Genomic DNA, 17,874 nt, shown 5'->3' with positions numbered 1-17,874 from the left:
TATAGGAATCTGATTTGAATCTAGATTCAGTCAGGATATATGTGTGGTCTTGAGAAATTCACTAACTTCTCTCTGAATTTCATATGTTCTCAATCATAAAATAAAGAGGAAATATATCGAGAATTAATATATTAAACAAACCTTAGCAAAGTATCTTTCATAAGAGATGGCTTTCACAGAGAGATAGAAGGGGCCATTCTACCACTATTTATGTGAGAGGACCTCTTAAGCTTCTCTATTTTTTCCTATGATCTATAGCAGAGCAGTGAATTCTCCCAACCTTCTCTCAGTACTAACTGCAGAAATGTGACAGTCTAAAAAATGGAATTCAGTCCTAGAGAAGACTGAAAAATAGTCACCTTTCACATTGGAAATAACTTTGCTTTTTATTAAGAAAAATGGTGATTTGTATAAATATCTGGAAGGCAGGTTACCCTCTATATTAGTCAACACTCTACCACCATAACAAATACCTGACACAGGCTACAAGTAAAGAGAGAGTTTATTTTGACACGTGTAGAAAGTCATGGAGGTGGAAGTACAAGACTGGGTGATGCATTGGATTGTCCTCTGGTGAGGGCAGTACACCAAGAGGGGAACATCTGTTAGAGCAGTGCTCACAACTCCAGTCATGGAGATTCTAAAACAAACCAAAACAGGCTGGGGGATTCCACAGTTCCCTTGAAGAGCACACTCTCAATGATTTAAGGACCTTTCTCCAGGCCTCACCTCTTAAAATTCCACTTCCCAATTCCTCCACCCTAGGGACCATGCCTTTCTATATGGACCTTTAGAGATATTCAATATCCAAATTATAACACCTATTAAATTGAAGTTAAAGGATATAAAATTTAATTGCTGCCAGGTGCTGTGGCACATGGCTATAATCCAGGCAGCTAGGAGGTAGACAGGAGGATCCTGAGTTCAAAGCTAGCCTCAGCAACTTAGTGAGGCCCTAAAGAATTCAGTGAGCACCTATTTCTAAATAAAATACAGAAGAGGGCTGGGGATGTGGCTCAGTGGTTGAGTGTCCTTGGGTTCAATCCTCAGTACCAAGAGAAAGAAAGAAAGAAAGAAAGAGAGAAAGAAAGAAACAGAGAGAGAAAGAAAGAAAATAAAAAAGAAAAAACTTAATTTCTGATCCTGAAAACTGTCATGTTTCCCTATCCTGCCTACTTTTCTCAATCCCATTCTCTCACTCTCATATCCCAACAGTTTCCTCCTTCCCCACTACAGAAAAATCCAGTGTGTTCTCTTCATTCACTCCTCATTACCCTGCCCTCTCATTCATACAGCTGCTTCCCATTCCATTATGGTTTCTGGCTGCCAATTTTCCTTTGTGTATCAAAAGCAAAAGTTGAGTGACAGTGCCAGGTTTTTCAGAAATCCCACAAGTGGGGCTTCTTTTCTTTTTTTTTCCTTACCCTCCTGATGAATATTTTTGTAAATGAGGAAATCCCCTGTTAGAATGATGTAATAATAGTTGGTGCAAAAAGGAAATAGAAAGCATGATTCATTTCACCCTGGAGACTGTTAAAATGCTTACATAGAAAGAGTGCCACCTATTGGCCAAGATGGATAATGGTCAAGAATCAGTCTAGGGAGGAGGAGAGTTCTGGGCAGAATACTGTCCCCCTGCAGATTTTTCTCCAGAGTTGAAGTGGGATATTTCTTGGAAAGAACTAACCATAATATTGAAAGAAAAATATTTCTTTAGTTTCTTATCTTAGGGAAAATTGAGCTTTAGGCACAACATCCTGTCTTCAGCTGTGGAGCAGTTGGCAGCTATGTGGAGAGAGAAAGGGTAAAAATATATTTCTTGCTTCTAGCCGGTGTAACCTATTTTAATAATCACTCCCTTTACATACTGTTCAAGTGCTAGTGGGCTGGAGAACCTGCCAATCTGAGTGCAGAATTGCAGGGCTGATTGAAGAATATCTCATATTTGATGGTACATTACTATTAAGAGCAAGTTGCCAATTTACAAATTAATGCCTATTATTAGATTACTGCAGTCCTGTTGGACATAGAAACACAAGCTGAGCCCTGCCCACATGATTACACTTGGTGATTTGTCAAAGAAGCCAGGAGCTCATCTGTGCCTCTCTTTAGATGCTTTCTTGTTCTGATTCTACAGGAGGAAACTGCATCAGGAATAGGACTCTTGCTTGCTAGAAACCAAAGAAAACAACGCGAATTATGAAGAAGTTGAAAGAGCCAGCAGTTCCTTGAGAATCTGGAGAACTGAGATGCTTAAAGCATCGAATGAAACAGGGGCAGAACTTGAGGAGACAGAACAACATCAGAGGCCAGAATCTAGTCACCTGCTTCTTCTTGTCATTACAACCAAAGAGATTGAAGAGGATGCTGACAGTTCAGACTTCTCCCACAGAAATGTGATCAACATCAGAATCCCAAGCATGAGTGACACTTGTACCACAACATTCTGCAGAGTATTGAAAGGGAGGGGGGCTCTTTCAGTGTCTGGGAAAACTTGTGTTATTTTCCTCTTGGGTCTCAGCAAATCATCACAACACAGGGAAGATTATTTATGAGGTCATACAATCTCTCTAAAATCATGGTTATAATACAGGCTGCTTTAAAAACAAACTAAGGAAAACAATGCTTGAAAAGAAGGGACACTAGAGGGTAATTAAGTACATTTAGCAATAAGTATAACAGAATTTTACCAGCAGATCAGATATTGGCAATGTAAAAGATCACAATTTCTAATGGCAAGGATCTTTGTGAAAAATTGTGTATTTTGTATAGTTGAACAAAAAGATGATACTGGCAGATCAATCCTCTTTCTTTTCTTTACAGGTGGTGCATACTGCACTGAGTGGCTGATTTAAAGTCAGAGGTTGGAACCCTTCCTGAGGATCAGGGTCTCCAAAACCAAACTCAAAGTTATATAAGTAAAAATTTAGATCGATTGCCCATTGATATCAATAACTAAAAGGCTAATATATTTGGCTTCTGCGAATCATCAAGCTGATGAATGATGAAGTCTATAAAAGCCAAACAAGGAAACACACAAATAAAACCAATTTCTTGTCCTACAAAAGGAAATGGCATGAAGTGTGTTGATGGGATCACATATACCATATGCTCAGCTTTCTGTGGATTACATACAAAATGTGCTAACCTTGTTCTACACTGATGGGAATTACAATCCATCCAACCCCCTAGATAACTGACCAATAATTTTGAGAATAACAGGTGTTCATTAATTTAAGAGTTGAGCAATAAAACCTCTGCTGGCATAACAAAAATTACCTGACTGCTGAAGTTGAAATGAGTATAATTGGAAAATGACTCCACATATTCAGGCAAAACAAATCTCTGCTATCAGTATCTCAGGGAATCTCTCAGACTTTTCATGTCTGTAGACAATGGACCAGGTAAGGAGAATATCATTACTGAAAGATAGAGTCCTTTACACACATTCTAGTGGCACAGGTCAGAAGAAACCAGCCACTCCCTAGTAAAGGGGTTCAGAAATCCTTAATATGTGGTGAGCCTGCTCTGGAGTGAATCTGGAAGAGTTTCCACAAAGAACACTTTATTACCCTATATCAGAGGTGTTACTAGATGTCAAGACCACCTTGTGAGGGAGGAGGTATTGGAGAAATAACATATCTTGCAGTTAAGATATCCACTTTCATAAGTACCTCAAAACAACCAGGGTTCCTCCAAGGATTATTGTCTGACTGCGAAGTTCTGTAGACCTCAGTAAGAAAATGGTGGACAGAAAGGACAATGTCTACATTAATCCTGACTTGGGGTCCAGTGAAACTTAACCACATAGTCCTGCATGAATATATTCTGGAAGGAGAGAAACAACAGAGACACTCATTACCACTTATTTTCATGCTCTTTCATAAATAAGCAGCAAACAAAACCCAGTTCTTCTTACTAAGTGTAATTTCCACAGATGGTTTTGTAAATCTCTAAACAACTACAGAAATACTTGGGATTGAAGAACCTGCCTTTATGTGTAAAATAAAGAGAGTAAAAGTGGTGAGGATCATGGCTAACAATTTGTTCCTGAACAAAGGGAGCAATATTTGTATATGAAAAAAGTATGTGCCTGTTTGTAAGTATGAATTTTTCTATACATACATACATTTAATCTTTAAGACACAGACATTCTCATTTGACTGAAAAGTATCCAGTTGAATTAGTATTTTTGAAGTTTACTATGAAATACAAATTCCATTGCAAACATTAAAAATTTAGCCTGATAACATAGTATGGTCGTATGGAGAGAATACACAAAGAAAAACAAAAAAGAGAAGTAACAGTGTTGAAAAATGTTCAGAAAATGAAAATTGTGTTCCCCATTTGAAAGCCATGTGTAGACACAGTGTCTTCACAGAAGATAGGGTCCAAGGTTCACCCAGACCCCTGATCAATCAGGCCAGCAGCATCCTCATTTCCACATGGCCCTCCTGAGTAGGAGGTGTATTGACCATCCTGGTGGTGGGCACCTTTGGTCCTCTTGGATCTCTGGGCTGTGACCTGCCTCAGAACTCTGTCCTGCTTAGTACGAACATCATTGTGCTACTGGGCCAAATGAGGAGAATCTCCTCTTCCTTGTGTCTGAGAGACTGAAGAGACTTCCATTTCCCTTGAAAGATGGTACATGGCAGCCAGTTCCAGGAGGCCTCGGTTGTGTCTGTTTATCCTCCATGGGATCCTCCAGCAGATATTCAACTTCTTCCACCCAGAGCACTCTAGATACTTGTTCTTGGTGCAAGTCTTCAAGTCAATGAAAACTATTGTGTTTCTGATTTAAAAGCACAAATAGTGAAAGGTCTTCAGAGAACTCAAAGGCCAATCCTCAGATACTATATTACTAGACAGGCCAGCAACATCTACAAGATATTTAGTGGCTTTCTCCTTCTCTATTACAATGGCTTGGTGATGTTCTTCAGCATCTCTATCTGCTTTCAGAACTGCGAATTGCCTTAGAGCCAAAGTCTGATCAACAGGTGAATCTTTATACTTTAGAGACAATGAGGAGACTCTCTTTCCTCTTGTCTGATGAACAAAACTGACTTTAGGTTTCATGGGGACAGATGGGTGAAACTAGTTCCAGTATAATTGAGGCCATTGTTTTTCCTCCTTCACATGCTGTAGCAGATATTCAAGGGCTCTTTTGCTGCTCTGAATGAGACCCACTGGAGAAATTCTTCTCTGGACTTGATCAGCAAGTGACCAAGAGCAACAGGAATTCCCAAACCAACCAAACAAACAAACAAAAAAATCAGACTAAACCAAAACAAACAAATGAAAAAACCACATAGAAGAATCTTAAATGCATAGAGCTGAATGAAAGAAGCCAATGTCAAAAGACTAAAAATTATGATTCTAACTCTATGACATCTGGAAAAGAACAATTATAGAGATAGTAAAAAAAATGATATTTGAAAAGAAAATTATGGAGACAGTAAAAAAAATGATATGTCTCTCTCAGTGTCACCTTTAGGATCACTAAAGGTTGCCAGGTGTTTGGGAGAGGGGGAAGCCTGGAAGAACATCAGCAGAACATCACCTGTAAAGATCTAGCTTTTTTTGTTGTTGTTGTTATTGTTCTTCATCCATCTCTGTGTTAATTCTGGAAAAATAAAGACAATTCACCTACATATAATCTAAACACGGTTTAGATTATTAGTGAATAAAGATTTTTAACATTATTTTGAGATCCATATTCCTTCCATTTTATTAATTTTTGCAATGTATAAAAACATTTACATCTTAACCCTTTTTTGAAAAGCTGAAATAAAGAATAGAGTTGTGCATTTGGTCCTCTTCATATGTCATATAGCAGTCTCTGCTAAAGAAAGTTATTTGGCTCTCTCTTCAAGATCATGTATGCTCCAATTGATAGTACTCTACTCTCTGAGGCCATGTTGATTGTCAGACCAGAGGATTTCAGGGACTCAGCATTGCTCTCCATGACCCCATTGACACAACTCAGAGGGTTGGCCCCAAGAGAGTTGAGGTGGAAAAATGGCTGATGAACCAGGATTGAGGGCCTATGTTCCCTGGTGGTCTCATGAAACCAATCTGTAGACATTGAATCAGCTGCCTGAAACTATTCTCTGAAACTATTCTCTTCCCCCAGTGCCGCAGTCTGTCTGGGCACAAAATAACTGAGCCGCCACAGCCTTGTAGATTCAAACAGCAACTACTTATTCCTGAACTCTCACTGACACTTTATACACACTTCCCGGGAACACCCTGCCTCTACCCAGCTTCCCACACCAATTCTCTCAGAACCCCCAGAGAACTCAACAGGAACTCCAAAGGAGTGAGCACCTGAGGCAGCAGGATCTGCTCTAATCCCAGCAGGATCCACCCTAAACCTGGAACTGCCCTATTCCCAGCAGGATCTGAGCAGGGTCACCTTTAAACCCAAAATACCATGAGTCATTCCTACTTGGCTATGGCTCTCAGCACCCCAGCAAGATGGTCATGAGTATGGAATTGACATCATAATCCTCACTTTTTACTCTATCCTGACCAACCTGTTTTTCTAGATTGATGATGTTCTAATCCCTTCTGAGATTTCCTATTCGAATTGTCTCTTTGTTATAATGGTCATATTTTAAAAGTAGGGTGAATAAAGGAAAACCAATGTCAATCTCTTTTGGCAGACTTAGGGCTCCCTTACTAAATTGATGTTTTTGTTATCCTTCAAGAATTTATAAATACGGGTGTCACTGGGACCATTTACACAAGAGTGTTCATGAAACTAAAAGATGAAAGCAAAGCTTCAGGGTTCAATAACATGTTGAGGGACCAAGCCAAAGTTTCCCAGGATCTGAAGGGTACTGCTGCCTCAGTAATAAGGCACAGAGAAGGCATGGTCCTGTGTAGTGTAACAGGTGAATGTCACAGAGCTATGGAAGAGTCAGAGAGTATTCTTGAGAATGGAGCTATGGGATCAGAAAAGTGAAAAGTGAGCCAGTCATGGGTCCATGATATCCAACCTGAAAGATCCCACCACACATCTGGCCTCTAGATCCTGCAGCACTTCTCTGAGACTTTCTGTTTTCCAAGTTCAACATGACAGCATATCATGATAAGTATATAATTCAGTATGATCAATGACTTCTCAGACCACTCATCCATACATTTTCCGAGGAGCATCTGGAAACCATATATTTCTATCAAATATGAAGATAGCCCAAGATTCTGATTCAAGGATTGTGGTTTTGAAATCCATTTTCCTTGATTTGTCAGCTGGTTTCTATATTTCCTTCAGCAGTTGAAATTCAGGTGTTACAGTTGTTTATAACTAATTGTTAGGTTATAAGTTAAATCACAGAAATGTATTTGTTCATGCTGATGCTACCTGGTTCCTTGTGCACGAAGTTTCAGTACCTTCAAATTCAATAAAAAGTCTCAAAAGTTGTAAACCCACGAGAAATTGGAGAACTTGTCTGTGGAATCAATTGCAAAAGAGGTCATCCTGAAAATATTGTTGACTTCATTTCTTCTAAAGCTAGGACAGAAAAAGGATATAACATTTTTCTTTCAGTATGAATAATAATTTAAGTCATTTTATTTAATGCTTTAGTGAAAAAACGAGATACACACACACACACACACACACATACACACACACATATACACATACATACATAAAAACACATTTTAACTGCAGTTGCACACAATACCTTTATTTTATTTATTTATTTTATGTGGTGCTGAGGATTGAACCCAATGCCTTGCATTTGCCAGGTGAGCGCTCTCTTGCTGAGCCACAACGCCAGCCCCCAAACCGATTTTTCACTAAAGAACTGGTGATAAGAATATGATTATAACACGCCTTACTTACGTTTTCAAATTTCTTCAAGGCCATCCCATTGAAAACGAAATCGCTGAAAATTACTAAAAGCATCCCTAGAGAGGCGCTGTCTCCCTCCTGGGGCTCTAGGGAAAGGGCGCTCTCCAGCTCCCCTGCAGGGGTCCGCAATTCTGGTCCTTCCTGGTCCGCAGAACTGTCTCCATCTCTCCCCTTCTCCAAGTGCTGCGGGCACTTCTCCAAACACACGTAATCTCTATAGTCACAATCCAAAAGACGTCTAGTCCTCAAAACGCTGAAAAAATGTTTAGTCAAAGAAAAAACAAAATCCCCTTCCGGTGACACACACTTCACCCCAGAGGGAAATCCCCAAGAGTAGAGCAATATTGAGAATGGGTAACATTTGCACTTGCACCCCAGAAAGATCTTCGTCCCCAAAGTGCGGGTAAAGTGTCCACCTAACTTCCGACAGAGAGAGCCTTGTAGAGTATTTAAGGGGCAGCAAGTTGACAGGCAAGCCAGGGTGTTTCCTTCCAACTACAGAGGACAACTGGAAACTGAAAGCCCCAAACATCTCCCAATCACGGGCGGGCGAAGGAGGCAGAAAAGCCTGACGCTGCCTCTTGGGCACTTTCGGTGCATAGCGGTGCCTAAGCGCCGCCCAGAGGCTGGAAAGTGCATTACTGAAACTGAAGTCGTCCAGATCTATCACCCACATTTACAAAAAAAATCTTTGCAGGTATGAATGAATCTTAGGCACTAGGGTGGTTTCTGGTACTCCAAAACTCTACCCTTCCTGGAAACAAAAATATTCCCTTTCAAATCCTTAGAGCAAGGGTATTGTTTATAATGTAAATATAAATGAACTGAACAATTATTAGAGAAATCTAAAATTCAAGAAGACAAAATTAGTCATCAGTCACCAATTAGGCTGAAGAATTTTACTAGGATTTCTGCCAGGATTTCTGTGTGATGTAGCACAACCCACTGAAACTCTGCAACCCACACTTTTCTTACAAATATGATGGGTTCAAAATATTGGAAGCTTTGTGGACACTGAACAAACACTTGCATTTCAAATGGCACAATATTTTATTGACTGATGATTTGAAATTAGGAAGATATTTTCTGAGTTTTGTTTTTCTTTCCTTCTGTTTCTTTTTTTAATCCAAGGACTGAACCCCACATCTGAGCAGGAACAGATGAAGGTTTTATCATGAGATTGGAGTCATTCAGTCATACTCTCAGGCTCCATTTCTTTTCCAAACATTTACTTTTTGGTTGTAGTTGGGCACAATAGCTTTTTATTTATTTGTTTGTTTGTTTGTTTGTTTGTTTGTTTATTTATTTTTATGTGGTGATGAGGATCCAGCCCAGGGCCTCACACCTGCTAGGCGAGTGCTCTACCACTGAGGCATAACCCCAGCCCTCGCAGGCTCCATTTCTAATTCTGTTTCACTTGCTGTTCCTGCCCTATCTTCAGATACTTCCAAATGTCTTACACGAGTTAAAGTCATGTCAATAATTTTGTAAAATGCACAACAAAATTGAGCTACTGTAGAGATTAAAAATTATTTTTTATATTATTTTAATAATTTTCTCATATGATGCAAAGTACTAAAAATCATTGCAAAGAAAACAATCTAACATTATTTCATCCTTTTAAGAAAGGTTTTATAATCGCATTGAAGGATCAGATTATCTCAGTTTTATAATATATTTTGAAAATTTAGAGTCACTGTAATTTGACATATCACAATTAACTTCAAGTGAATGAAGTCATTACAAATCCAGATATAAAGATCATTTAAATTTCAAAAATTTAAAGTGTAATTTAGCTTAAATATTGTCATTCATAACTATATTGAATAAAAACATAAGTTCATAATTTTGATAGAGAGAGAGAGAGATACGCTACCTATACAGATATGAAGGATAAATATCCTAAGTGAAATTTAATGACATTTTCAATAAGAAATAAATTTGTAAAAAGGCTCTGATAGGTAAGGGTAACATTGGAAGTGGAGGCAATAATGAAAACTAGAATGGTTTAGAAACATTGCTGAAAACCAAAGTAGAGAATGTATAAAGGAAAGCAAAACCAGAAGGCACTGGCATTCATAAAATCGCACTACTGTGTTCTCTCTTTTAGGTATCCACACAAAGCAAGGTCTTCAGAGACCCTGGAGCAAGGACTGAGCATCACCCATCTCAGACAGCCCAGCAGCATCTGCAAGATCCCCAATGGCCTTGCCCTTGGCTTTCCTGCTGGCCCTAGTGGTGCTCAGCTGCAAGAACACCTGCTCTCTGGGCTGTGACCTGCCTCAGATACACAATCTGCGTCTTGAAACTTCTGAGAAAAATGAGGAGGGGGCACTGAGTCTCCTGAAAAAAATGAGGAGAATTCCCACTTCCTCCTGCGTGAATGACACAGAGGACTTTGCCTTCCCCCCGAAGCTGTTGGAGGGTGAGAAGGTGCCTAGGGCTCAAGCTGTTGCTGCCCTCCTGGAGATGACCCACCAGATCTTGCGCCTTTTTTGCACCCAGGAGGCCTTTGCTACTTGGAACAAGACCCTCCTGGACACCTTCCTCAGTGGCCTCGATCAACAGCATGAGGACCTGAAAGCCTGTGTGACCCACCAGGTGAGGCGGGAAAAAGCTCTCGGAATAACTGTTAAAAAATACTTCCGCAGGATCACTGTTTACCTGAAGGAGAAGGAATACCAGCCTTGTGCCTGGGAGTTCGTCAGAACAGAAATCATGAAATTCGTCCTTTCTTCACCTAAGTTATATGAAAGATTAAGGAGCATGAAACGAGACCTGGTCCAGCAGGGAAATGCTTCTCACTGAAGAACACACCTTACCACACTCCCACAAGTTCTGCCATTTCAAAGACTCTCATGGTTCCTTGTGACAAGAATTCACTCCATTCCTTGTATGTTTTCAGTCAATGATGCGTTTCTATAGGCACCAGTCCCTTACCTCCCTGCAGATGTATTTATCTATTTAAATATTCATTTAATTAACTAATCATAAGATTTAATTTATTTTGTTCCTGTTCTATGTATATATTTAGAGTATGATGAATAAAACAAAGCATTTTTATACAGTCAATTTACTTTGCTTTCTTCATTGCATATTTTACTGTAGAAACTTCTTTAGTTTTGAAACACCTTTATATTCTTGGACATGGATGAGGGGTGCGGTAAATACATTTTTTATTCTTTCCCAATTTTAACTTGAGAAGCAAAATTGAAATTTTAGTTGTAAATGATGATTTCTATGATGAGTTCTCATTTCATGCACATCTTTATTTTTTGCATTTTCCTGTCAACTTAGTGGTGTCACTTTTAGACATGTTGATGTTAAGAGGAAATGAATGGAGGTATCGATATGATGAAAGACAAGCATGAAAACAACTTCCTAAATGCATTGTGGAAGTTGTTGATTATTTTTTACTGATTTTTTAAAAATATAAATAACAGCGGAATGCATTACAATGCTTATTACACATATACAGCACAACTTTTCATATCTCTGGTTTTATAAAGTATGTTGACACCAGTTCGTGTCTTCATTCATGTACTTTGGATAATGATGTCTATCACATCCCACCACCATCCTTGTTAGTCCCCTGCCGCCCTCCCTTTCCCTCCCACCCTTCTGCCCTATCTAGAATTCATCTAATTCCCCCATGCTCCCCCTTCTGACCCCAATATGCATCAGCCTCCTTATATCAGGAAAAACATTGGGCATTTGTTTTCTTGGCATTGGCCAACTTCATTTAGCCTTATCTTCTCCAATGCCGTCCATTTACCTGCAAATGCCATGACTTTATTCTCTTTTATTGCTGAGTATAATTGCAGTGTATATATGTGCCCCATTTTTTTTATACATTCTTCCCCTGAAGGGCATCTAGGTTGGCTCCACAGTTTAGCTATTGTGAATTGTGCTGCTATAAACATCCATGTGGCTCTGTCCCTGTAGTATGTTGATTTTAAGTCCTTTGGGTATAGACTAAGCAGTGGGATAACTGGGTCAAATGGTGGTTCCATTCCCAGATTTTCAAGGAATCTCCATACTGCTTTCCACATTGGCAGCACCAATTTGCTGTCCCACCAGTAGTGGATGAGAGTAACTTTTCCCCCACATCCTTGCCAACACTTATTGTCTTCATAATAGCTGCCATTCTGACTGGAATGGGATGATATCTTAGAGTAGTTTTGATTTGCATTTCTCTAATTGCTAGAGATGATGAAAATTTTTTCATATATTTGTTGATTGATTGTATATCCTCCTGTGAGAAGTGTCTGTTCAGGTCTTTGGCCCATTTGTTGATTTGTTTTTTTTTTTTTTTTTTGAGCTTTTCTGTTTGAGTTCTTTATATACCCTAGACATTAGTGCTCTATCTGATGTGTGAAGGGTGAATATTTGCTCCCATGATATAGGCTCTCTGTTCACCTCACTGTTTTTTTTTTTTTTTAAGAAACATTTTAGTTGGATTCTATCCCATTTGTTGATTCTTGGTTTTACTTCTTGCACTATTGCGGTATTTTTATGGAAGTTGGGGCCTTATCCCACATGATGAAGTAGGGACTACTTTTTCTTCTATTAGATGCAGAGTCTCGGGTTTAATTCCTAGGTCCTCGGTCCACTTTGAGTTGAGTTTTGTGCATGGTGAGTGATAGATTTTTAATTTCATTTTGTGACACGTGGATATCCAGGTTTACCAGCACCATTTTTCGAAGAGGCTATCTTTTCTCCAGTGCATATTTTTGGCACCCTTGTCTAATAGAAGATAACTGAAGTTATATGGGTTAGACTCTGTGTCCTCTATTCTGTACCATTGGTCTACAGATCTATTTTGGTGCCAATACCATGAGGTTTTAGTCACTATTGCTGGGTAGTATAGTTGTAGGTCTGGAATGGTAATGCCACCAGCTTCATTCTTCTTGCTAAGGATTGCTTTGGCTATGCTGGGTCTCTTGTTTTTCCAGATGAATTTTATGATGGCTTTTTCTCTTTCTATGAGGAATGCCATTGGGATTTTGATTGGAATTGCATCAAATCTCTACAGTGCTTTTGGTAGTATGGTCATTTGGACAATATTAATTCTGCCTATCCAAGAACAAGGTAGATCTTTCCATCTTCTAAGGTCTTCTTTAATTTCTTTCCTCAGCATGTTGTAGTTTTCATTGCAGAGGTCTCTACCTCTTTGGTTAAATTTATTCCTAAGAATTTTTTTGAGGCTCTTTATAAATGGGGTGCTTTTCCTAGTTTCACTTTCAGCGGATTTGTCACTGATGTACAGAAATGCCATTGATTTATGGGGGTTGATTTTATATCCTGCCACTTTGCTGAATTCATTTACTAGTTCTAGAAGTTTCCTGGTGGAGCTTTTTAGATCTTCTAGGTATAGAATCATATAGTCAGCAAACAGTGCTAATTTTAGTTCTTCTTTTCCTATACATATCCCTTTAATTTCTAGTTGCTCTAGCCACTGTTTCAAGAACTATGTTAAACAGAAGTGGTGAAAGAGGGCATCCCTGTCTTTTTCCGGTTTTTAGAGGGAATGCCTTTAATTTTTCAACATTGAGAATGATGTTGGCCTGAGGCTTTTTGTAGATAGCCTTTAGGATGTGGAGATATGCTCCTGTTATCCTTAGTTTTTCTAGTGGTTGGAACTTGTAAAGGTGCTGTATTTTGTGGAATTCTTTTTCTGCATGATCATATGATTCTTATCTTTGAGTCTATTGCTGTGATGAATTCCATCTATTGATTTCCCTATGTTGAACCAACCGTGCATCCCTGGGATAAATCCCACTTGATCATGGTGCACAATCTTTTGGATATGTTTTTGTCATCGGTTTGCCAGGATGGTATTGAGAATTTTTGCATCTAGGTTCATTAGAGATATTGGTCTGAAGTTTTCTTTCTTTGATGTGTCTTTGCCTGGTACTGGGATCAGGGTGTTATTGGCCTCATAGAATGGGTTTGGAAGTGCTGCCTCTGTTTCTATTTCCTGAAATAAATTGTAGAGTATTGGTATTAGTTCTTCTTTAAAGGTCCTGTAGAACTCAGCTGTGTAACTATCCAGTCCTGGGCTTTTCTTGGTTGGTCAGCTTCTGATGGTGTCTTCTGTTTCACCCCTTGATATTGGTCTGTTTAAGTTGTGTATATCTTCCTGATTCAATCTGGGCAAATCATATGACTTAAGAAACTGTTTGATGCCTTCCATGTCTTCTATTATATTGGAGTATGAGTTTTAAAACAATTTCTAATATTCCTCTGTAATTCTGTAGTGTCCCTTGTGAGATGACCTTTTGCATCACATATGCAGGTAATTGGAATTTTTTGCTGTCTTTCACTTCATTAGCTTATCTAAGGGTCTGCCAACTTTATTTGTTTTTTCAAAGACCCACCTTTTTGTCTCCTCAACTTTTTCAATTCTTTCTTTGGTTTGGGTTGCATTGATTTCAGCTCCAATTTTAATTATTTCTTGCCTTCTACCGCTTTTGCTGCTGATTTTTTCTTTGCTTCTAGCACTTTGAGATGTAGTGGGAGGTCATTTATGGAGTCCTACTGGAAGACTGAGGCCCTGAGCCCTGTGCAGAGTTCACGGTGCTGGTGATTTCTGCAGAAACCAGCTGTCTCGGGGTGCTCTTGCGCTCTCTGAGATGCAGTATTCCAACTAGGTGAGATCTGGGTCAGGGTGCAACTCAGGATGCTGCCTCCCTCTGGGCTGACATCTTGGAATCCCCAGGAAGCTGTTTCTTCAACCTCAAACTGAAACACAAAATTAACAATGATTGCTTTTAAAGTGAAAGCAAAGAAAAATAAATTTTAGTCAATGATCAGCCGGATACATTTAACTTTGTTCCTATGTCTGTATGTTGGTATTTAGATTTTTTTAAAAAAAAATCATTCTCAAAATATGTATAATAATTTTATTTAAACAAAATAGATGAATTTCTCACAAGTTATATGTGCTTGCATGCATACCAATGCCTTAGGCAGGAGACTCAGTTCCCAAGTGCAAAGAACTCACTGCCTTTTTCCTTGATCCAATATCTAGTGATTTTTCTCAGATTGGTCTGAATTCATTCCAAATATGGGATATTTTCTTAAAGTCCAGAGGTGGAAGACCCTGCTATTAGAAGGATGAAAGAGAAAATGGCAGTATCAATATGTATTTTAAAAGATAAATTGGCTTAGAATAGGAATTGATGCATTTTTGGAAGACATGCAATGAAACACCTCAATGCTTTGGGAAAGTGGAAAACATTCGTGATCTTGGTGGTAGCTTGTTGGGTAGCACTAATCAGCAGAAACCACATTTTCATAGTTCTAAATGGAACAACAGAAGGCAGTTAATAATCTCATATCAAAAATAATTCTGACAGTGTGTATTCTGAGAGAGAGAAAAATGTAAAATGTGACCTTTGAGTGCTTAACATACTTCAAACATTATGACCTCTAGCTTTTTTCTTCCCTCCTGAGAATTCCTCTTTGAATTGTCTCTTTATTCTAATGATTATATTTGGAAAGTAGGGTGAATAAAGGAAAACCAATGTCAATCTCTTTTGGCAGACTTAGGGCTCCCTTACTAAATTGATGTTTTTGTTATCCTTCAAGAATTTATAAATACGGGTGCCACTGGGACCATTTACACAACAGTGTTCATGAAACTAAAAGATGAAAGCAAAGCTTCAGGGTTCAATAACATGTTGAGGGACCAAGCCAAAGTTTCCCAGGATCTGAAGGGTACTGCTGCCTCAGTAATAAGGCACAGAGAAGGCATGTTCCTGTGTAGTGTAACAGGTGAATGTCACAGAGCTATGGAAGAGTCAGAGAGTATTCTTGAGAATGGAGCTATGGGATCAGAAAAGTGAAAAGTGAGCCAGTCATGGGTCCATGATATCCAGCCTGAAAGATCCCACCACACATCTGGCCTCTAGATCCTGCAGCACTTCTCTGAGACTTTCTGTTTTCCAAGTTCAACATTACAGCATATCATGATAAGTATATAATTCAGTATGATCAATGACTTCTCAGACCACTCATCCATACATTTTCCGAGGAGCATCTGGAAACCATATATTTCTATCAAATATGAAGATAGCCCAAGATTCTGATTCAAGGATTGTGGTTTTGAAATCCATTTTCCTTGATTTGTCAGCTGGTTTCTATATTTCCTTCAGCAGTTGAAATTCAGGTGTTACAGTTGTTTATAACTAATTGTTAGGTTATAAGTTAAATCACAGAAATGTATTTGTTCATGCTGATGCTACCTGGTTCCTTGTGCACGAAGTTTCAGTACCTTCAAATTCAATAAAAAGTCTCAAAAGTTGTAAACCCACGAGAAATTGGAGAACTTGTCTGTGGAATCAATTGCAAAAGAGGTCATCCTGAAAATATTGTTGACTTCATTTCTTCTAAAGCTAGGACAGAAAAAGGATATAACATTTTTCTTTCAGTATGAATAATAATTTAAGTCATTTTATTTAATGCTTTAGTGAAAAAACGAGATACACACACACACACACATACACACACACATATACACATACATACATAAAAACACATTTTAACTGCAGTTGCACACAATACCTTTATTTTATTTATTTATTTTATGTGGTGCTGAGGATTGAACCCAATGCCTTGCATTTGCCAGGTGAGCGCTCTCTTGCTGAGCCACAACGCCAGCCCCCAAACCGATTTTTCACTAAAGAACTGGTGATAAGAATATGATTATAACACGCCTTACTTACGTTTTCAAATTTCTTCAAGGCCATCCCATTGAAAACTAAATCGCTGAAAATTACTAAAAGCATCCCTAGAGAGGCGCTGTCTCCCTCCTGGGGCTCTAGGGAAAGGGCGCTCTCCAGCTCCCCTGCAGGGGTCCGCAATTCTGGTCCTTCCTGGTCCGCAGAACTGTCTCCATCTTTCCCCTTCTCCAAGTGCTGCGGGCACTTCTCCAAACACACGTAATCTCTATAGTCACAATCCAAAAGACGTCTAGTCCTCAAAACGCTGAAAAAATGTTTAGTCAAAGAAAAAACAAAATCCCCTTCCGCTGACACACACTTCACCCCAGAGGGAAATCCCCAAGAGTAGAGCAATATTGAGAATGGGTAACATTTGCACTTGCACCCCAGAAAGATCTTCGTCCCCAAAGTGCGGGTAAAGTGTCCACCTAACTTCCGACAGAGAGAGCCTTGTAGAGTATTTAAGGGGCAGCAAGTTGACAGGCAAGCCAGGGTGTTTCCTTCCAACTACAGAGGACAACTGGAAACTGAAAGCCCCAAACATCTCCCAATCACGGGCGGGCGAAGGAGGCAGAAAAGCCTGACGCTGCCTCTTGTGCACTTTCGGTGCATAGCGGTGCCTAAGCGCCGCCCAGAGGCTGGAAAGTGCATTACTGAAACTGAAGTCGTCCAGATCTATCACCCACATTTACAAAAAAATCTTTGCAGGTATGAATGAATCTTAGGCACTAGGGTGGTTTCTGGTACTCCAAAACTCTACCCTTCCTGGAAACAAAAATATTCCCTTTCAAATCCTTAGAGCAAGGGTATTGTTTATAATGTAATGATAAATGAACTGAACAATTATTAGAGAAATCTAAAATTCAAGAATACAAAATTAGTCATCAGTCATCAATTAGGATGAAGAATTTTACTAGGATTTCTGCCAGGATTTCTGTGTGATGTAGCACAACCCACTGAAACTCTGCAACCCACACTTTTCTTACAAATATGATGGGTTCAAAATATTGGAAGCTTTGTGGACACTGAACAAACACTTGCATTTCAAATGGCACAATATTTTATTGACTGATGATTTGAAATTAGGAAGATATTTTCTGAGTTTTGTTTTTCTCTCTTTCTGTTTCTTTTTTTAATCCAAGGACTGAACCCCACATCTGAGCAGGAACAGATGAAGGTTTTATCATGAGATTGGAGTCATTCAGTCATACTCTCAGGCTCCATTTCTTTTCCAAACATTTACTTTTTGGTTGTAGTTGGGCACAATAGCTTTTTATTTATTTATTT

The 17,874-nt window shown here is 39.0% G+C and overlaps 1 protein-coding gene across 1 annotated transcript; it reads left to right on the top strand.

Annotated features, from left to right (window-relative positions):
* Window positions 1-10,063: 10,063 nt before the first annotated feature.
* LOC308642635 (interferon alpha-13-like) lies at window positions 10,064-10,669 on the top strand (the record flags this gene model as incomplete). The annotated part of the gene is made up of 1 exon (XM_081281762.1): window positions 10,064-10,669. The coding sequence occupies one exon, from the start codon at window positions 10,064-10,066 to the stop codon at window positions 10,667-10,669; it is 606 nt and encodes a 201-aa protein (XP_081137888.1).
* Window positions 10,670-17,874: the final 7,205 nt, after the last annotated feature.

Source organism: Spermophilus citellus, assembly GCF_964194105.1.
Source record: "Spermophilus citellus genome assembly, chromosome: 2".
NCBI classification, from domain to species: Eukaryota; Metazoa; Chordata; class Mammalia; order Rodentia; family Sciuridae; genus Spermophilus; species Spermophilus citellus.
The sequence above is the reverse complement of the archived record's forward strand: the minus strand, read 5'-3'. Positions and strand labels throughout refer to the sequence as shown.